This window comes from Athene noctua, chromosome 1, assembly GCF_965140245.1.
Source record: "Athene noctua chromosome 1, bAthNoc1.hap1.1, whole genome shotgun sequence".
NCBI lineage: Eukaryota > Metazoa > Chordata > Aves > Strigiformes > Strigidae > Athene > Athene noctua.
This window is the reverse complement of record NC_134037.1, coordinates 153109248-153132172: the sequence shown is the minus strand read 5'-3', so window position 1 is coordinate 153132172 and position 22925 is coordinate 153109248. Positions and strand designations below refer to the sequence as shown.

Below are 22925 nucleotides of genomic sequence, written 5' to 3'. Positions count from 1 at the left end.
AGTTGGATTTTGGAGTTTTGGGGAAAGTGTCCAGTGGAAAATGTATGTTCATCTTTGGTCTGAAATGTACAGTGTGCGTTTTTCACTATGGCAAGTTTGTGGGAAAGTCACATTCGATTTTTACTAGGTGATTATGTTACTTTGTAAAATCGCACTTTAATAGCTCTTTGAGTGTTTAGTGTATACATCTCACGGAGGTCAAAAAAGTAATCTGTAGCTGTACTCAAGATTCCCAGAATGTCTGGAGAAACTCAGCTTATTAGTAAGAATGACCAAAAATTCTTAGCTGCTAGGAAGCTATGTAGCTTTCATTTTGAGTGTTTAGTTCTCCATTCTAAAATGACTGTGTAGAGATGATACCTCTTCAGTTGCCAGAAATGTGCTCTGAAAGACAGATGTATGTCTGAGTACTTGAGAGATGAGCATTTTGCTAGTTTTTACTTCTGTGAGTCTGCAAATCCAACACAGACAGGTTGAGATGGACTTACTTGATTTTATACATCATCAACAGAATTTATTTACTAAACTTCAGTCCATTATACTTTGATGCAACCAGCTGTGGAAAGGAAAAATCTTCATATAGTGGATGAAATGCAAGAAAGATAGGACTGCGTTTGTCTCTAACATCTCGTGCTGTATGTGTACATAGATGCTTTTATGATTGTGTACTGCCTCTAGAAAGCACATTGGATATATGCAGATAGATAGAAATAACCTGATTTTGAAACATGACCTGTAGTTTGCATTAATTGTAATCTTTTTTTTCACTTACAATTTATCTGCAGATATAAGTTAATACAATTAAGGCATTTTAAATACTTAATTGCACCCATTTCCCTGTTATTGTTGTCTGCAAAAACAGACCATAGTGATAGACCCAAATTTAACCTGTTTCTGCAGTCTTTCTACTGAGCACTTGTTATTATGTATTTATTTTTAATATGACATTGTTGCCCTGAGACTGCAGATGTTATCAGGGTCCATATTAAAATGTTCACTGGTGCACACATGAATGCAGTAGAAAATAGTTCTGTGGTCTAAATGTTCATCCCAGGGAAAAAAAAAATACAAACAAAAACCAGAACAGTGGGAGGAGGCCATGGTATCATATTGCTGAAAAAGTCTTGAGACAGTGAGAGAACAACCGTATTCCCTGAGGTCGCACAAAACCTATGTCTGAGTCTGGAACTGTGCCTAAACCCTTGTCTAGGTGCAAAAATAATCTTTTCTCTCTGGGACTTAAGGTATATTAAAATGTCTGTGATATTGAGGATGGGATCCAAACATCCTCACTATAGGAGTATGCATTGTCTCAAATACAATCTAACAGTTGAAATCCATATCTGCTCTCCGGCTATGTAAAGCAAATGTCATATAAATGATGCATTTTAATAACAAATAAATTCCAGGATGGATTTAACTTTTCAATTTTATTCAACTGTTCAACTTTATTAAAACTGAATAAATGGTAAAAATAGTACCATTTGATATATTGACCTCTGAAAGAGCAGGAAGAGGGTTATCTACGGAGCTGTGGTTCTCCTCGGGACAACATGCCAGTCATCATTAGATTCTTCACACTTCAGTAGTCTCAGCTTCTAAATCTAGTATTCCACCAGCAAAGGTCACTAGAATGTTTAGTAAGGAGAGAGATTGCCAATCTAACCGATTAAAGCTACAAATTGCAGTGTGATAGAATTCAAAAGATGTAGAAAAGTCAACAGATATTTAGTTAAATATGCTGTACTGTTTTTCAGGTAACATACTGGAGTATTTGAACAAGCTGTTCTCCATTATCAACACTGCTTTGCCGTTTTAAGAGACTGATCACATACATCCCTTCAGAATAACAAATTTTCTTTCACATATCTGGAACAACTTGTTTTTGTCAGGTTTTTCTTTTGTTGAAAAGGAGAAATGTACTAGCTAATGTCAAAAAGAAAATTAGATAAGCTGATGCATAAAACTTCAGGGAACTCAAGGTGATGCCCTTAAAAAACTACTTTGAGAGCTTTGGCATCCATTTAAGAGTTTTGCTACATATTTGCTGGGAAAGTTTCCTCTGTGATTTGTACATTCACTCCTTTCATCATTTCCCTGAAGCCCAGACAGTTTCATCGGTTCTGACATAGAGTGAACAATTGAAAACATTCTTCAGTAGAGAAATATTCCAAACTTCACTTTCACAGTTGAAGGTATGGAAAAAAAAGAAAAAAAAGAGATGGTTTTAGGCAGTGAGACGTGAAGGACAAGTGGTAGGCCTGTCACAGATGCTGATAGCTTGGCGATGGTTGTACATCATCTTCCCTTCATTGGCTCATGGACCTGTCTCAGCTGAAATGCAAACGTGCAAAATGACACATTTATTTTTCATCTTAAACCTTGATACTTTCAGGCTTCCTGTGCATCAATGATTTGTTTCATTCCCCTATGTTCACCACAGATGTGCTGCCACCAGTGCCAGGGCAGGGGGATAAAACTGCTACTATGCTTTCTGATGGAGCCATTTACAGCAGCATTGACTTCACCACGAAAACTAGTTACAACAGTTCCAGCCAAATAACACAAGCTACGCCATATGCCACCACCCAGATACTGCATTCCAACAGCATCCATGAGCTGGCTGTCGACTTACCTGATCCTCAGTGGAAAAGCTCAATTCAGCAAAAAAATGACCTGATGGGATTCGGTTACTCTCTCCCAGACCAAGGCAAAGGCAACAATGGTAATTACAGCTCTTATTTTCCAGAGACCTTGACTTTATACTGTATCATCTATGCATGAATTAGAAAAATCTTTTTAGTATGTGAGACACTGTTTATATTTACCATAACTAATGCTTGCATACCTTGCATGAGTGCTGAACCTCAGACAATCATAAAATATATTGTTCTGTTCTTTTAATCCTCTTTGTCCTGTGCTAATCACCAATCCATCTGCCTTCCATTAGGCTAGGATAGGTATACATTAAAAATAAAATAAATGAAAACTTGCTGCCCCACCACATCTGCCGTTGACTTGCTAATTGCATGTGTTGCATGTGCTTGTGCTGTTAACTAATCACACGATGCCACTGTGACCTTTGCCCTTTAACCCTTAGCCTTGCTTTACATCCCTGACTACCGCGTGGCTGAGGGATTGGCTAATAGATTGCCACACAACCAGTCACAGGATTTCAGCACCACCAGCTCCCACAACAGCTCCGAAAGGAGTGGCAGCCTCTCAGGTTGGTTCCACCGCCGTGGGTGGGCGAGGGACGGAGGGGTGATGGTGAGCAGCTCACCAGGGAGGCGGAAAACCTCTAGGTGCACTTTGCAGATAGGTATGAGGGTGCCTGCCCACTGGAATGTCAGCAAACAGCATCACATTGGCCTGTACTAAAAAAAAAAAAAAAAAAAAGCCTTTTGCAAAACCTATTTAGAGATAATTAGAGAATCCTCCCAACCAGTGCTTGTTGGCACAATTGCAAACCTTACCTTGTCACATCCTTTCTCTGACAGCACAGTTCATGGAACTAATGTATCTCTGCATCAATCCTCAGTTTATAGGTCTCCCCACACTGAAATTCATGAGATTATTATTTTTGTTGAGTTGTTAACAGATTCCCCACTCCCACAAGCTGGTTCTAAACGCTGCTTTTCAGTGAAGCAGCTCACTTGTATTTCAAATTCGTACTATATCCAAAGTCTTTTGAATTTACACAGTAAGTTGGATAGTAACAGTAACAGATTAGGCCTAGAAAAGGCTTCTTTATGTCTATTTAAATGACTATTCAAATTGATTATTGAGATTAGAAACCTATAATCATTGGCCCATAACTGAAACAAATGTGTTTGAAAGTCTTGTGTTCTCATGGGAAGTATTAGCTGATTTGAGTGAGATCGAAAAACAGGCTTATGGCATTGACAGAGAGGTATCTGGGAACTAAGTTCATACAGTGCTTCAAGAAAAGTTCTTGTTCCCTGTATGTGAGATGTATTGGCAAATAGTTTAGGAAATTGGCTTGCTCCTCTGGCTGAATGAAAATGCAGAAATTTATATGCTGTGATACATATGTGCTGGTTATCAGAGGGCAGTATTACACTTTAGACGTGTTGACAGCTACAGTTGCCTGAAAATTTTCTCAGAAAATGCAAAGTTTCACTGGAAAATGCCAGTTGATCAAAAGCTGGACTTTGAACAAATATTTCAAGTGAAACGTATTTTGTGTAGTGTTTCTCAGTTTGAAGTAAATTTTCTGACAGCACATGGAAACTTCAGGTTAGCCAGTCTTCTATGGCCAGGGCACTCCTGTTGTGATCAAAGCAGCTCACACCTGGATGCCCCAGTTCTCAGATGAGTGTCAGACTATTGGACTGCATAGTCAGTGTTTTGCTCTCCCTTGCCCACTAATTGTGTCTTTAATACAGGCTAATTATATCTATAATAAATGAGAAACTGGGGGAGACCTTCAAGTAGTCCAATAATTAGAGCATCACTGGAGTCAGAGACCAGCTTTGATTGCATAATCCCCATAAGGGTGAGCAGGGACTTGTTCTCTCCCTTTCTTGGTTAGTACTTTAAGTACTACTTATTATTCTGACAAAGTTTCTGTCTCTCTAAAATGAATATTGTAAGAAATCCTATCTCACTGTGGAATGGAAAACAGTTAAAAACTCAACTGCTTTGTGAGGCAGGGAAATTTTGTGACTGTACTTTGCACAGCTCCCGGCCTATGTCAGTGCTATGATCTTCATCAGCCTGACTGGCAAATTCTTTTTCCAGGACTTGATTCAACTAGAGATTTAAACAATATAATTGAATTTCAGTGTGAGGAGACATTGAAACATCAAGCAACATTGCTATGGGGAAACAAGGCTTCGGTGCAACAGTTTTCAAACACACATCCCGCATTATGTATTAGGTGTCTGTCTACTAGTCAGACAGGGGAGTAATTCTGCCCATGGGGACAGAGAAATCTCCTGCCCAACTGTATGATGTAGGCTGCTTTCCTTACCAGTAATGACCTTGGAATTCCTTTCTTTTATTTCTTCATCTGAACAGTTCCTCAGCTCTCTGCTTCACTCTTTCTAATAGTTCTGTTGTCCTTGACCTTTCTCTCCAAACCCCTCCAAATCAAAGTGACTCCATAATAGCACCCCACACATCCAACCTCTTTTTACGTCTCCTAAGGTTACCAAGATGCTACAATGTCAAAATCTTCCTTTACACACACACACACACACACACGCAGTCTCTCATGCATGTGCTTTCCTCCCAAAGCAGCCTGCCCTTCCTTAGCTTTTTTTGGCTCCTATTGACTTTTCAAAAATTCCTTCATGTCTACAAATTACAATTAATGTACTTCTTTGCACTGTTCTGTGACCCTATTTCTAACTCCTCTTTCTTCCATACCTGTGCTTTGAAAGATTAATTTTCCCTCCAGAAGGTTCATGTATTTGTTCTTCTATTGCCACCATCACTGGGGTTTCTTTTCTGTTGATCAAAATGTTCTTTCCCTTTTCAAGAAAACTTCCCTCTCTGCCAGGCTACAAAATGGGGGAAAAGCCTGTCTTGCATACTATTAGATGGGATATCAGTTCAGTTTGAACAGAGTGAATGACAGGATCTTGCCTGGACTTACTATAAATACTCCAAGACATGGAAGGAAGGGCTCTGGTCTGGAATTGAGTAGTGGAAAGCAAAGTCTTGTTTGCAATGTGTTGCCGGCCAGGCTGATTAAAAACCTTGCTGGACCTGTTGCCTGTCTCTAGCCACTGCAACAGGAGATGAAAAGAGAATCACAGAATCACCTTTTTATTCCTTCTCTTCACCTTTTTATTCCTTCTCTATTCGTTCCTGTTTTTGTCTAGCTGATGTTCAGAGCTAACAGAACAAAGCCACTGTCTCTCAGATGAAAAGTCCCGTGACACGTACTTGTCTCTATTGCTAGAATTGCACCTCCTTCTTGATGTCTCGATGCCTAAAGCTAGAGCCAGGGCAAAGAGGGTGGTGCCTGCCAGTGCACACTGTGCCACCCTGCCTGAAAAGTCAGTTGTGGCTTTTTTGATTCATTGCTGTTGAGAACTTTTTACATGGGGTTTTTTTGGCTGATTCTTATAAATCAGCAAGAGATGTCAGTGGAAAAGATGAATTAGACTGTGTTTTCTGCAACAGGCAAGGGATGAGTGACTGCCAGCAGGGTACCCTACCGAAAAAAACATGACAAACTATTCTTCCACCCAAAAATCCAGAGACTTTGAAATCCACAACAAAATGTAATAAATAGATGGGTGTCCAAGAAGACAAAGGATTCAAATTCTTGTGCCATTATTTCTCTTGATGAATTCCTGACAAAAAAAAAAAAAAAAAAGGAGTCAGGACAAAAATAAAAGGAATTAAACAAGTGGGATGAGAACTTTCTCTGTAAGACTGCTTTCCCACAAGTGGAAGTGTCTCAACTGGAGAAGCGGGTGCAAAGACAATAACAGAGGAGAAGAGGGCTTAAGCAAAATGTATGTCTCCCTTCGTTTCTACCAGCCTCCTCCATTAGAGTTGTACATCAGAAATAGAACCTCTTCTCCATAGGGGCACAAGATATTTCAATCCTGTGAAACACAGTCCTAAAGCATTGCAGGTGACTTCCTGATGTTTTAAAAAATGAAACTTAGTAAATTCCTATGAGCAAAACCCTGTTTCTTTTTGTTTCGACAACTTACAGTTGTCATTCTGTCTGAAAGATATTGAGTCTAATGACAATTTTTTTAGATTCTGTCCTTAACCTCTGTGTTTTCCACAGAAAAAGATTATGCAAAGCAGTGTTATAAGCACATTGGATTCTAACATTTGCTATAGTCTATTATATTTATCTAACAGTGAATTCAAGATGTCATAAAGCAGACACGAATAAATCAGTATATGTATTTCTGATACGGCAAAACGTGTCTTTCCTTGGTTGTCTACTACTGTGGTGCAAATGTATGGAGTTTTAAAAAGAACTTATTTTCAACAATTATTCAAAATATTTTTCTGTTCCACTATATTATTATTTATAACCTTGTAACAGCATTACCACATTGATGCTGATTCTGCAGGGACATAAATACATCTTCTTTTTTGGGACATGCCATCTGGAATCAGAATTCTTTCAAAGAAACATAAATAGCTAGCTTTTTTTCCCCACATTATATCTCTAACATTTCATTTTTCTTTTTGGATTTCCAGGTGGCAAAGGAGGGAAAAAGAAGAAAAACAAAAATACTGCCAAGCCCCAGAAAAATAATGGGTCAAACTGGGCTAGTGTTCCCCTCCCACCCCCTCCTGTGCAACCTCTTCCAGGAACAGAGCTGGAACACTATGGGGTGGATCAGCAAGAAGCAGGGTAAATTTTTATTTTTTCTTTTGAAGAAAAATCTGTAGTTTATAGATATGAGGCATTTTAAAAAAAATTTACTGTGGCAATATTATTCCTTTATTTAAAAAAAAAAAAAAAAAAAAGAGTACAACTTATCCTATAGACATATTCAGGGCTGTGGAAGAAGAATGTTTGAATAGCTTCTCTTGATGGTGACTGAAGATGGAAATAAAAGTGACCTTGTTTCGTCATCATGTAGGGCTTCTCTGCTTACTCATGCTGGGAAGTGTCTTGCTTCGCATGTAGCTTAATTGAATTCTTTTGGGACTGCTTGCAGATGACTGTGAAGTGAGTAAGGATGACATAATCTGGCTTCTTGTATTTTTTCACTGCTTTGATGTTTAAAAATGTTAGAGCCAAAAGAACAAAATACTCCACACTAAATCGGATTAATTTTAGAAGATCAACCAGTGGATAATAATCTTCTTATTGGCTTTTAGAAGAAATTTCACAGTTGAGGAAGTCATGCTATTTATAGGACTTCTTTTTGATTATTTAAACAACTCTTGAGTTTCTGGAACCTTACACTTATTTTTGGATAGCTTAAACTTGTTCTCAAGGACACAGAATCACACAAAAAGCACTAAATGAGAGGAAAGTGACATTTCCTGCACAGAGAACAATTATGGAACACTTTTTATAAAGTGAAGTTATATGAAGTACCAGGTTATCAAACTCTGGAGGAAAATCGAGTATATAGAAAAATAGTTTACTGTGGTCAGCTGTTGGAGCCTTTGAGAATCATTGCTCCATCAGGGACGAACTTCTGCCTGTTTAAATACATGGATTAATCAATATTTCCTAAGGATGAAACATATGTTTTAAAAATCATTGTAATAGATTTACTGAATATAAAAATTAAAATGTTATCTTGTAAGTGTGAAATGTTCATCATTACTTTTATAATAAAAATTAGAAGAATTAAATATTAATATTACAGTTTATACCAAGTCCTTTCTCTTTTAAAATTAATAATAATTAGTTGTGTAAGTCAGTTGAGTTCCGTTTAAAATGAAGGTCCATTCAAGCTGTATTAGAGTTAGAATTTCAAAGCAAATGTAAGGGAAAATGAATAACCTTACTGATTATAAGTGTTGTTTAAATCTCAAGGCAAAAAGTTCATATAATTATTATGTCCTGTATTCTGTCATAAAAATCTAAAATAAATTTAAGATTATTCTGCCATATAATTTTCGTCTATCAGTTTATATTCTTAAAACACATGTGCAGCCATTTCACTATAATAATTATGCTATAGAAGGTAAAGAGCTTGGTTTTTCTTTCAGGACAGTGAAATAGCATAAAAGGTAAATGGAAATACCTTCTAGAGAAACCCATTGTGACACAGGGCTTGACTCCTCAGTCACATAAAGTATCTCTTATTTAGCTGGAAGGAATGATGTTGGTCACAACACTGGTTATTTAAGGATAAGGTAATCACCAGCTTTCCAGGTTCTCAACAATTCAGACTTAGTTTTTCCTCTGTCTTTTGAATGACTCTTGTCTGTTTTTTGTAATATCTCATTAACAATGTAACAATACCTTCTAAGCACATTTTACCAAACGGAAAAAAAATCTGAAGACTTACAGGATCAGTCTTGAGCTACAGTAATTTGCAATCAACTTCACTGAACCCAATGAATCTGCAGTGCCCATACTTCCTGAGTATGTATCCAATACTAATGGTTGTTCTGTATTCAGGAGTTGATCTTGTTTCCATGGTTTTCAACATGCTAAAATGAAATGAATCATAGACCATATTCCTTATGTTGCCTTTAATATTCACATATGGAGTAAAAAAAATCCCAAGCAATTTTTTTAAACTGTTTTGTTTTTCTTGATTTGCTTTGATGTATACAATGTATGACAAGTTCAATGTTTTTTAATTTTAGAATTAATTACATGCAGATGTAATTATATTGTGAATTACAACTGAAAAATGAACTTCCAGTCAGAAAAAATGAAGACTTTTTTAAAGTTCTTACAACGTGATATGAAAGGTGAATGTTTAGAGCAATAAAACCAGGAAGTTGGCATCCAACAGAAACTTATTTTCTGTGCATGTCTTCCTATAACTCTTAAATTCACTCATTGGTATGAGTATCTCAAATAAACTAAAAGTTTTGACACCTTATGTTGCTTACTATAAATTAACACTAGTGGCCTATTGGCTTATAAATTTTAAAAGAAAATCCACAATAACAGCAAATGAAACAAAAAATCGCCTATCTTAATCATAGGTAAGGAAGAAAAAGAAAATACTATTAGTTCTCTCTACCATCTTCTCCCAAGAAGAAGTGAGGTTGCATTCACCTCCATTTTTCCATGAACTGCAACACACATAAGGAAAGGTGAACATGTTAATCCAAGCATCCATTTTATAAAATGTAGCAGGTTTTGGGATGTCTTAAATTCCTTTTTAACATTTGCAGAAAGTCTGTTTATACTGTTGTTTTCCTAGCAAGCTGTCTCCTGTGAAACTTTCCCCATTTTTTGTGGTCTTCTACAGGCTCTGTGTTTGTTCCTTGTTGTATTCCTTAATTTTTGTATATACTGCAGTTTTGGAAGTCTGTCTTTTCCAATCAAGCATGTTCCCCTTTCCTTCTCTTTTCAGAGAACATGCTTTTGCTTGGTTTTATCTAATTATCTTGACAATAAGGATATGCCTTTTACTTATTTATTATCATCTATTTATATTTTTCACCAATAATATGCCCTGTCTTGAGCCAACCCCAACAAAGGCAATCTTCATATTGTTATCATTGCTTATTTTTATTTCTTATTATTGATTACACCTTAAATTGGAATATTAGCTGCTGGATGTCAATATATTTGATATTCATTTTTTGTCTCTAGATAAATTAAGGAAGATAATACCTCTTACATCAAAAATTCCTTTCTGTCAAGGCCTAGAGTGGGAAGCTTTCTTTGTTGCAATAATGTGTGTAATGAAAGAGAATTGTTATAGAATGTGGCCCTTATCTAGCACCTCTATTTTTTATGTTGAAGAAAAAAATTTATCAATGTAATGAACCAAACTTTTTAATAGCAAAAAATTACTATAGCATAAAAGTGCTGAGAATAGGATAAAAATTATTAGAAAAATAGAGAGTCATGGTTGTTAACCAGAACTTATTAGGGACTTAATTATCAGGAAATTACAATCAGAGGTCCCTAATGAAGTTAAGGTGCTAAGAAGTACTTGAAAAAGGTTGCATTTTCACCAAGTTGTATTTACTCAGAAAACCTAAAAGAACATGGATGCAACCAATATTCACTATGCTGGCTCCAGAAGTTTCAATAAGTATCATTTGTATGCAATGTAGTTACTATGCAGTCTGTTAGGTTTGCTAGCTTTTTCTTGCAGATTTTTTTTTGGTAAAATGCAGGCTAGAACTGATGGCTTTTTCAGACATCTTTCATTACAAAGACAAAGGTTCTTGTACCTGAAATCTTGAATCTCAATGTCCCAAACTTCAGGCTTAGGCTCCTTTCCATTTCAAACAAAATCTAGGTAAAGATACAGTACTTGTGCAGAATCTTTTTACTAAGAAATCTTTTTACTATCAAACTGAACATTTTGGGATTTGAAGCAAGTAAGGTCAAAAGGTGAGGACATCCAAAGCTCATTTATACATTACTGAAAAGTCACTAGGGAGTATCCTTCTGCCCTGTCCCTTTTAAAGAAGAAGCCATTACACCAAAGCATGAGGTTGAGAGAGTAAAAGTAAGTGGCAGAGCTGCTGCACTGTACATTTTTAGCAGCATGAGTTAGGATGGTCCCTTCAATCTTGGGTGGCAATGTCATGAGTGAATATTGCAATGAAAGACAAATAGAGCTAGTCATAGCTTAATTTGTCTCCTAAGGAATTGAATATGTATCAAATAACATTTTCTTAAACCTCTGTGTTATGAAAATGGTAATTCACTCAAAAGCACGTAAATGCCAAGCGTTAAGATGCAGCATTTACTTGTTCCTCTGTACACGTATGTATGTTTGTGTATCTATATGTGGTTTTATCTAGATATAGATTTAAAGTGATACCAGCCTTAATTACAAGATAGGTCTTCTGCAGACTTTTGGATTATTAAATCAGGTTATTTTAGCTATCCTGGATCTTTTAAATAAAGACTACAGACTTTTGAATAAGGAAAAAGTAGTTTAGTTAATTTTAGAAATCTTTGGGTTTTGCTTAAAGTAAATGTTCTGTTCATAATACAGGTTTTGAAACTTCTCTGTCTCAGTGTTTCCAGCCTTTTTGTAACCCAGCTTCACACTTGAGAAAATTGTCAGTGATTCATTTTTCTCTTGGAAACTGGTAATTCCTTCCTTCCAAATCAGAAGCCTTGAAGGAGTATTTTTAAACTGGTTTGAGAAATTAACTGTGTAACGCAATGCATTGCAGAAAAGAGAGGTGTACCTTGTCAGCAGTTCCTGAAGGCAGAAAGAAGATAAAGTGACTTAGATGATGCTTGGGGAATGGCCTTTAGAATGTGAGATGGTTTGACAGTGAAGGAGCTGTGAGAGCTTTTGGTTTTCTGGTTGCCTTTTGAAAAGAGCTGTCTATTCTGAGGTATTTTAGAATACACTGGGAGTTAAGAATAAATGTGTTCAGATGCTCAAGGGACTGCAGGCTGACTGGATGTTTTGAAGATGGGTAGAGTAGACAGTGTTGAGATTTGAGTAGTGTGATTGTCAGCAGAGCTGTGCACAACTGAAGTTGTGTTCAGATTAGGGAATTAGTCGGGGAAAAGCATGTACAGGGAATGACCACAGTCACTAGGGCTTATTTGTCTTGAGTGATGCTGGTGTCTCTCAGGGACAGTGTCCTGGGGTGATACTGTAATACAACACTGAATTGAAAGGTTCTGTGATGAGGACAGAGACAGAAAAAGATTGAATTGCTAGCAAAGCTTGCATAAGCAGTGGTAATAGAATATAAAACTTTTAGTCCTGATCAGATGTAGCATCACCCCTTACACCTTTGGTTTGATAAGACTAAAAATTGAACCACAGAAACATATCAGAACATCTCTTATATGTAAAGAGAGGGAATTTGGTATTGAAGAATACTGGTAGTTATTAATCTTTTAATTTACTTTGGGGAGGTACATGGAAACTGTTCAGAAATTTAGCACTGTCTAGGTAAGCCCCAGTAAAAATTGGGTAGGAGGTGGGGTGCTGGCAGAGCTGTCAACATGTATGCTAATGTCTCTTATCAGCTGGTGCTGTGACATAGCATATGTTTAGGGTCAGTGCTGCTGTGACATGAATGTATTACACATCATAGCAGATACCTATATGCAGTGTGAAGAGACCAGAATTTATGTGGAAAGTGTAGCTTTTTGTTTAGGCTACAAAATAAAAACAAATAGTAAATTTATAGACAAATAAAGGGGAGAATGGAAGTAAGGAAGGACATAAGTGCAACTACGTTAATCTCACTCTGCCTTTTTAAGAATGTTGCTGTTTTCATTTCTGAGTCAATCTTCATGCGGTCTCCTAGGTTAATGATCCAGTAAGTGAGTTAGTTCATTTTTGGTGTTGATTATGGTGTAACATTATCTAAAAACCATTAACAAATATGATAATGGATCAGTAATTTTTTGGTTGCACATCTTGTTCAAGTTACTTAGCTGTTGTGGGAAAAAGTAAAGACTCAGTAAGGAGAATTTCAGCAATTATGACCCTATTTTCAATAAATGTTAAAGCTCACACTGCTTTTGAGGGTTCAGACTGTAGCAGAAATCCTGTATACCCTCTACTGCATGGCAGAGATGAGATTCAATATACACTTTTAAAAAATTTTTTTATTTTAGATATGACAGTGATGGTTGGTGTCCGCCTTTGCCGGTTCAGACCTACCTACATCAGGGCATGGAGGATGAGCTTGAAGAAGACGATGATCGTGTTCCCACACCTCCTGTCCGAGGAGTAGCTTCATCACCTGCGATCTCCTTTGGACAACAGTCAACTGCAACCCTCACGCCTTCTCCACGAGAGGAGATGCAGCCAATGCTTCAAGCCCACCTTGATGAATTAACAAGGGCTTACCAGTTTGATATAGCAAAGCAGACATGGTAATGTTTGAAGGGGGCACCTGTGGTCTGGGAAATGAAAGCATGATAATAATTTATTCCTTGATGACATAAATATCAACTCTGTTCAACAACATTTCAGTAATGTTTCCAAAGCAGTAAAATAGAAGAAGAAATAGCAAAACTGTATCTACAGTGTGAAAGTCTTAAACATTAGTAGCTGCTTTTTAAACCATAATGCTTGGTACTATGTGAAATCTTGGCTAAAGAAATGTAAAAATATTCTTCTGGAGTTTTACATATATTCAACTAAATTGTTAACACCCACCTACTGACAACTTTTATGCAGCTCAGAGTACTCTCTGTTCAGGCTAGCAAAAGATTTTTTAGGATTTTCAAAAGTATTGAGGTTCTAAATTACTGATTAAAAATAATGCTAGTCACTTGAAATAGAATATAGCAGCTTTTACCTTATGTCACATGAGAATGAAGCATTTGCATCTCTGACCATAGTTTGAAATACCATGAAGATTTCTGATTCATAGGGAAAAACACAGAAATGGCAGGAAGGAAGTTGTTAGTATTTACAAAATGGATCTAGCGTTTTAGAGTGCTTTATGCCTATTTAAAGGGAGAGCAAGCAAATACCACAGTAACATTTCCCCTGCAAAACAAACAGAAGCAATCTCTTCAGAGACTGAAAAAGAACTTGTCAACTGCACCAGGTTGGGGGAGCAGTGAAGGTCAGTTGCTTTCTGGATGGTCCCTAAGTGGCAGTTGTCCTTTTACAACTTTTCTATCCAGACAAAGCCTGCAAGTCTCGGAGGAGAGGAGCAGAGCTAGTTACTGAATGGCGTGCTGCCAGCGGAGGAGCAGCCTTTCTTCCCTGGTAAATAAAGCCACAAAGTTATTCAGCTCGAGCTACCATAAATAGATCAGGCAGGTAGGCAGGCGGTGCCAAATCAAAGCCAGCTGTTTTCCCTGGACACTGTCAAAGCCTCGAGGCTTGTCTGCAATCTGCACGCAATCAACAGGGTACTTTGGTCCTGTTGCAGTGCCATGCTGCCAAGCACCGACCTCGGCCTGCCCATGGGACAGACCCAAATCCCAGGCAGCAGCTAGACCTGGCCTGTTTAAGGTAGCTGATTTCTGAGCCAGCACACAGATGCATACCCTGTCTGCACAGTCAGTTGCTGCTGCATTTTGCAGCTGTTACCCTTTCTATGCCTACAAACCATGGGTGCCAGTCTGGGAGCAGGTATCATAGTAGGAGTCTGTAGCAAAGCTTCACACAGCTGACAGGAAAGGTCTTGCTCCCTTTTTGAAAAATTAAAGTTGATTGGGAACTTTCATAATGTGCTTAGGAATACGCAGATTTTCACGTCACTGTTGTGTTAGGTCACAGTAGCTGATCATGAAACTCTGAAAAAAAATATAGAGGAGATAAACTATTTTCATACTAGGACTTAAGAGCAAGTATTGGGGTAGGTATTGAGGGTTGCAAGTACAAATTATTTTTGCAGTAGTTGTGACATGGAATTGTTTAATGCTTTGATAATGCTTGCCTAGATACATGTCATGCTGTTCAGCAAATGCTGTTCAAAGTCACTGGAAAGTCCTTCATTGTCTTAAGTGGGAAGGAAGAGTTCTTAGTTTTCTTTTCACAAAGTTAACCTGTCCAATGTAGGGGCAAGGGCAAACAAAACAAGGTGAAACCTGTCATGTAGGTTACTGTAGGAGTAATAGAAGAGAAATATAGAGACCAGACAACTGGAAATTTAAGAAAGAGCACATTAGAGATTACTGGAAAAGTACATAAGCATTATGGCCTAGATCCAGCAAATCACTTAAGTATATGCTTAACTAACTACAAGTACACGAAAAATTGACTTCAATTGTTCTATGACATGCTTAACATTAAGCATATACTCAAGTATTTTGCTTGATTGGGAGCTAATCACACTGTTTATTGAGGGTTAGTTAGATGGTAGTGCCCTTTAGCACAGTGTTTTGAACACTGCATAGCTAAGAACCTGATGTCCAGACAGGAAAGTACTCAAGAACTACTAATCAAAAGGAGGTTGTATATCAGAAGGGAAGCATTTGCTCTGCAAATAATCTTCAGAATAAGCAATAATTTAAAACCTACACCAAGGTGGAGAGAGATTCCAGTGGTACATAACATTTACCGTGACATTCTCAGATCCAATAGAATTACATTATGGAAAAGAAAAAGCTGTTTGAATAAAGAGAATTACTGCACTTATCAAGTGTAGGCAATAATATAGCACAAAGTTTTCATCAAAAATACATTAGAGCTAGGAAACCACAGGTGACAGTTGTAATTTTTTCTGTTATGCTGTCCAAGCAAGAGACCAGCAGAATCCTGGATCCCATCCAGAGTGCTGCCAGTTTGAATCAGGTCACAGCACCTCATGTACAGCCACCCAAGGATTCCCACATGCCTAAGTCAGCAGTTTCATGCATGGTACATGCTCTTATGCTGAAGCCAGTCATGCCTGCATCCCCTGGCACAGCTTGCTGTGTACCTGTAGTGCTGTAGAGAGCATTGCATTGAAACCTGATGGTTGTTCTTTTCCTCTCTAGCCTCTAAGAGGCCACACAGATTAAATTCTGAGTCCTGTGCTTGCCTTTGGCCATTTAACTATCCTGGCAGTGTTATTTATCTTTGTTTTTCTTTTTTTTTAATTCTGATTGCTGCATGCAGTAATTTCACACATGCATTCCCTAATACTGCTGCAATTAACTCAACTAACTACTGGGAATAAAGCAAAATAAAAAGGGCTCGCTGATAATGGATTCATTGAACTCTAAAATTTCTCTGTCCTACTGGTCATTTCCTTCTCTTTGGGTGAATTCTCCTTGAGGATACTGAGTCTGTTTAAGCAGGAGTGAAATTTAACTTAGGCTCAACATGTGATTTGTAAGGTGAAATATGGGGTGAGACACATATGTTAGGTTGGGATTCAGAATTGTGCTTTTCCATGGGCTTCCTACTTGATATATATAGCCTCAGGGTGCATCGTTCCTCACCTGTAAAAGGACAATCTTGACCTTCCCCATCTTACAGTAGGAGAAGTGTATTTAAGACTGAAAGTGTGTGGGTACTCTGGTACTAGAAGCTATGGTGAATAACTGAACTGACTTTTCTTGAATTTGACCTAACAAGCAGATTTTGTAAATCTATTTCAGGACTTATTGAAAGAATTATCTTCTATTGACCATGGGGTACAAAGTCTCAACCATTCTGAAGACGTTTTCCTCTTTGTTCCTGTAGGCACATCCAAAGCAATACACAACCTCCTCAGGCTCCAGTTCCACCCCTAGGATATGTATCTGGAAACCTTATTTCAGATTTGGAAACAGATGTTCCAGATGATGATGATGATGAGGATGATATTGAAGAAGAAACTGTAGAAATCAGTAGGCCGCTAAGAGGTCTAGAGCATACTCCAGGCTCCAGTATGGACAATCTGGACAGCTCTGTGACAGGTAACCAAACACAGTTAACAGAGACACCAACTTGTTCCTAACAGTAAAATACATCATCAGTCAAACACTTTCTAAGTGAAAATTTATTCCACTCTATTTCTGTAACATTTAAAATGTGTTAATATTGAACACTAAAGTTAAAGAAGGATTTGAAAATACTTTGCTTTGCTGCAAAATGATAAGAAATTTCATGAATTTTAAAAAGCTTTAAAGACTTGAAAGAAAACTCAATTATATCCTAGCTTTCATGAAAAGTTCACTCTACTGAAGAAGCAAGCCAGTTACATAAAAAGGAGGGGGAAGACCTAGGCTTAGGAATATATATTTCATAAATCAGGAGCAGCATAAAAATGTTATCTTAAAGCACTTTTAGATATTTTGCTGGGTAAATGCTTTCACAGATGAACACAGGGAAGTTAAAAGACTTCAGAATAAGTGTAGTTAGATCAGCACAACATTTATTTGTAGAATAAATACAACATTTATGTAGGAAAATGTATATTTTGAACCTACTTTGTATTGCTGAATTTAGTAATTGTTCCCTTTCAGTGAAGATATTTAATTATTCTGACACTCCTTCCTTCACTGCTTCTTGCCCTTTGCATTGCCTTGGAAAGGCACAACAGGAATCATCAAAAGGGACCTAGAAAGGCATGCTAGACTAATGCACAAAGTCTGAAGGAATAAAATTGCTTTTGATGAAAAGTAGGCAGCAAAAGACACTTTTTGAAAAGTACAGATTTTATATGGACATAATCTATATTTTGTAAATGTCAATGTATTTCCCTTTAGGTTGAACTTGGACCTCTATATGGTGTACTGTATCCATATTGTACAGCTATACTGGAGACCCAAATGTACATGGTTCCCAGAGCTCATAAAAACTAGTGGGTGCTTCTTCAGTCTTTGGTCTCAGCGGAAAAACAGTGATTGTTAGTTGTACCTTAAGGGACAATTTGGAGACTTGTTCAGTACAATTTACTACCATAGTGCCACTGAATTTCATCTCATTGTTCTGGAGCTACCTTTGAAATTCCAAGGATTTTGCACCCTTACTTAAACATTGCTGTTCTGAAGACACTGCAGGAACAGTGATGGAGCATCAATACCTATAATTTTCTTCCTTTTCCCTTGTTGAATTAAATAGTTTGTAGCTTAATCCTACTTCCCAGGTTTTCCTTCACCCTAGGGCCAGACTGCTTGCCAATCTAATTAAGATTTAAGAATTGTATCTCAGCTGCTGTGATTTTTAAATCCAGATCCAACTGAAGGCTATAGAGTTAAAGTTTAAATCCTTGAATTGAGAAGGTTAACCTATTAGTGCATGAGTATGTTAAGTCACTTTGGTTGAATTTCTAGTGTAATCTCCTTCAGGCTATAATTCTGCATATTTCCGCATATCTCACTAATGGCTCAGAAGCCTTTCCATTAGGAAAGCAGTAAGGGTTTTGCACTGGTAATACGGAAATAAATAAAAAAATATCAGGTGGCTATATATTTTCCATTTGGTGTGTATTAATATGTCAATGTTGATATATCTGTAAATCAGAAAATTAATGTTTTCCCCATTTGCATTTTCACCTAATATTTTGGGCCACCCTGCCTAGCGCAAAGTAAGGAATAGCTGCATTTCTGTTCCAGTTCATAGACTTCTGTGCTTATTACAATTTATCCTTTTATGAATAGCATTCAAGCTTGTTCTAATAGTTATAAATATTGTTTAATTATTGGAGTGTTAAATATTTAATTATTGGAGTGTTAAAAAATTCCTGGTGTATTTTTCTGGAAGAAATTGGTCAGATCTTGGTAATGTAGACTGGGAGTGCACTTAAGGTGATCCAAATACACTCCTACTCGTTTTCACTACTATCTTGATGTGGCCTCCTCCAGCTGAAAATTAAGGTTTTTCTTTTGCTTTTTCTTGTTTAATTACTGTCTGGATCTAATTCACTGCATGGCAAGGTGTTTGCCAGTGCTGCAGGAAGGGAATGTGCAGCTGGAAGGGAAGCAAACTGCCCCTATAGCGTATAGCCAACACTTAGATTGACTTAGAACAACTATGCAACTATAACCTTACAAAAATACAGTCAACAGTGGGAGCCTAAATGATCTGTAAAATGGCAAACTCTCTGAATAAAAAAAAAGCTACTTTTGTTTTTGTCAGTTACTGGGTAAAACCTTGATTTTCTGAGGGATTTTTTGGGGCTTTTTTCCTAGGGGTGGAAGGAAATTGCTTATTATGCTTGGGCAAATTGTTTCAAAAGACAACTTTAATTTTTATGGATCTTTCTGTTAACTCTTCCAGACTGCATTTGCTGGTGTTAAGAAGGGTATATAACAAATTTCATTCATTGTTTTAAGATGTTTCTCATTCTTGAATTAAATTGCTTTTAGAATATTGTAGAACAACTAAATTGTTCATTTTTACTCTGAGGATACATAAGCTACTTCTTTCACAGGGCTTTTGGTGACTTAAACCAGCATTTTCCTAGGAATATATATACCACGTTTCCACTTCTTTAAACATGATATTAAAAACTGGAGGCACATGAGTACATCTCATTCAGACCAAGCAATATCTCTGTTAATTTTGAACCATGCCCTATGAGTTTAGTGTATGTGAGAAATCTAAATTGATATCCCTTGGTCCAGATTTCGTCCAAACAGAATTGCTGTACAGTGAGCAGGGCGAGTTTCCTCACCCTGTACTATTTGTGTGCCTCAGCAATGACTTGAAAATATCCACTCTCAGAGTGAAATGGTACTTTATTCTTTGTGGCTGAGTTGAGGCCGAGGTTTTCATGCAATGCCAAATGTGGAATTCTCTGAGGGGAAACACTGGCACTGTGTGAGCCGAGCTCAAACTGCTAAATTCTTCTGAAACCACAGTGTTGCTCCTTTAAACAGTTTAAAAGTCAGGTTGTCTTCCAGGCCCTTGAGTTTTAGTTACAGCTAACTGAAGATTCAGACAAGGGTTTAATCTGCACTATTAAGCTTTCCTCTTTGCAGGTGGCAGAGACATAATGTTGACATGTATAATAAAGTGAAAGAAAGGAGGAGTGTACAGTAACTATATCTTAACATTTTCCAGATATTGCAAAGAAAACTCAGTGAGGGAGGTTTATATTTGAATGTTTGTGAGATGAAATATGAAATTAAAGGCAAAGTTTTGCTTCATTCACGGCATGGTTTGTTAGGATACTGAGTTACTGATTCTGATTTAGGAAAAAAAAAAAAAGAACTGAAGAGCAGATGTAAAATTTCTGCTCACTTGACTTTCAATTCACAATTATTTAGGGTTATTTTTGCTTTCAGAGGCACAATGAAATATGTTTTTTCTTCTGCTTATGTTTGCCTTTATAATGAATTGCCATGCAGAGTTATGGCAAGAATGGTCAGGAAGAATCTTATATTATTCTACTTTAATAGACTTAATTAATTGCATATGATTACTGTATAAGAAATTAATTTGCTTCTCACTGAAATCACTGAGAAAAACACTAGGTTTTGTCAGATCAAAGTATTATGGTTTGACGGTTTTCTTTGCCCTCTCCTTATCTTCTCCTCCCTCAGCACCACCGGTGAAGCTGGTACTGAGAGCTGTTACATCTTCAGTCCTGGTGCATTTTGACTGAGGGGAGAGATAAGAGATACACCATTAACTAGCATGGAAAATAGAATAAGCCCTTTTCTACCTAACTGATATGAACTGGTGTAAGTGGAGAGATACTCTTGTAAACAGAACCAGTGCAAATGGATAACATTTTTTTTTTACTCAATAGTATTATACAGATCTGAAATTATAACCATCTCCTTAGGTGGTATAGCTTGGCAAGACAGAAAATCTCTTATTTGGCATGTTTTGGTCTTGATTAAAAGAATCACTGATCACTGTCTGTATGGTAAAAGTTGCTCGTTCATTGTATCTGAGCACAAATGGAATAAATCCTGAAAATTACACAAAATCATTTTCATAAGCCATATTTTACCATGGCAGAGTTCAATGTTTATATTGATTTGCTTAGGGATACCTATAGCAAAAGATTCTATTTTATAAGCAGTTAGACAGGTTGAATTTAATAGGAAGAATGTGTTTCATGGATTAAATATGTGTTCAGAAAATAGGAAACTGCTACTTTTTGTATCTCATAAAAATGGTAATGCAACAATTAGCAGGGTCATATTATAAAGCACAGACTTTACTCTAGCTTAATGGATCTAGGGATATGCATTCATCAGCACCGATGGATTTAGCATAAAACGACATGTAAATGAATTGATGACTGATCATAAATTAATTTTAGTGCTGAAGAAGTAATAGAGACACAGCAAGATGCCACTTTATCATAGTATTTTACTGCTCAGCAACATTTGAGCAACTACTTAATGTTCTGTGTGCATTTCTTTTCCAGCAGCTTGAATAAATTTGAGAAATTTTTATGCCTTTCAGCAATATGGAAACCAAAAAATCTAGAAAGATTGAAAATGCAAACACAAATAAATTTTGCTAAGTGACATAAATTCATTTTTCATTAAACGTTTATGAAGGGCATTAATTATGGTTGAACCCGTAACGTGCCAAATATGTATGTATGATTTTTACCTCTTTTTGTTTAGTGTTTCCCACCCCAAAATAAAAATTTTAAAACTTAAGAGTTTATACATTTAAATATTTGGGCATTTATGGCCAAGTATAATGTAAAGTGTAAGACCAGGTCTAGTTTTTGAAGTGTGATCATGTTTGTATTCTGCATTGAGCCCCTTCAAACCCGGTCATGGGTGGTGTCCCCCAGGGCTCAGTTTTGGGGCCACTCCTGTTTAACATCTTTATTGATGATCTGGACAAGGGGATCGAGTGCACCCTCAGTCAGTTTGCAGATGACACCCAGTTGGGCAGGAGTGTTGATCTGCTCGAGGGTAGGGAGGCTCTGCAGAGAGACCTGGACAGGCTGGAGCCATGGGCTGAGGCCAACTGGAGGAGTTTCAATAAGGGCAAATGCCGGGGGCTGCCCTTGGGCCACAACAACACCCAGCAGCGCTACAGGCTTGGGGAGGAGTGGCTGGAGAGCTGCCAGTCAGAGAGGGACCTGGGGGTGTTGATTGACAGCCGGCTGAACAGGAGCCAGCAGTGTGCCCAGGTGGCCAAGAAGGCCAATGGCATCCTGGCTTGTGTCAGCACTAGCGTGGCCAGCAGGGACAGGGAAGGGATCTGACCCCTGGACTCGGCACTGGTGATTCCTGTGTTCAGTTTTGGGCCCCTCACTCCAAAAAGGACATTGAATGACTCGAACATGTCCAGAGAAGGGCAACGAAGCTGGTGCAGGGTCTGGAGCACAGGTCGTACAGGAAGCGGCTGAGGGAACTGGGGGTGTTTAGTCTGGAGAAGAGGAGGCTGAGGGGAGACCTCATCGCCCTCTACAGCTACCTGAAAGGAGGTTGCAGAGAGCTGGGGATGAGCCTCTTTAACCAAATAATAAGCGACAGGACAAGAGGGAATGTCCTCAAGTTGCACCAGGGAAGGTTTAGCCTGGATATTAGGAAGCATTTCTTCACAGAAGGGGTTGTTGGGTGTTGGAATGGGCTGCCCAGGGGGGTGGTGGAGTCCCCACCCCTGGAGGTGTTTAAGAGTCGGGTCGACATAGCACTGAGGGATATGGTGTAGTTGGGAACTGTCAGTGTTAGGTTAATGGTTGGACTGGATGATCTTCAAGGTCTTTTCCAATCTAGATGATTCTGTGATTCTATTATTCTCTCTTATTTTAATGGTAAGATTACTATTGCCCCTTTCATTCCACACTTCCACCAAAATCAGTGAACGTTCTTTCTTTGTAATCCTGACAGTAGTCAAATATATCCAAAAGAGGACTGTTTTTCTCCTGTACATCAGTCCCCAAGGACTTAATCTGTACTTCACAAACCTCAGCAGTTTAGCCCTGTTTCATAAAAAAAAACCTGCAGAGGAGCAGGGGCTTAATATTAG

General features: G+C 37.7%; 1 protein-coding gene across 4 annotated transcripts in view; it reads left to right on the top strand.

Annotated features, from left to right (window-relative positions):
- The window catches only part of ROBO2 (roundabout guidance receptor 2), a 950293-nt gene that overhangs the window by 899723 nt on the left and 27645 nt on the right, over positions 1-22925 (top strand). For 2 of the 4 annotated variants that reach the window (XM_074901788.1, XM_074901770.1), the window contains exons 21-25: positions 2444-2725; positions 3101-3226; positions 7204-7360; positions 13214-13474; positions 16731-16945. In XM_074901788.1, the coding sequence (XP_074757889.1) occupies positions 2444-2725; positions 3101-3226; positions 7204-7360; positions 13214-13474; positions 16731-16945 (1041 nt within the window). The remainder of the gene's footprint in view (positions 1-2443; positions 2726-3100; positions 3227-7203; positions 7361-13213; positions 13475-16730; positions 16946-22925) is intronic. The other 2 variants (XM_074901798.1, XM_074901780.1) reach the window with 1 other exon arrangement.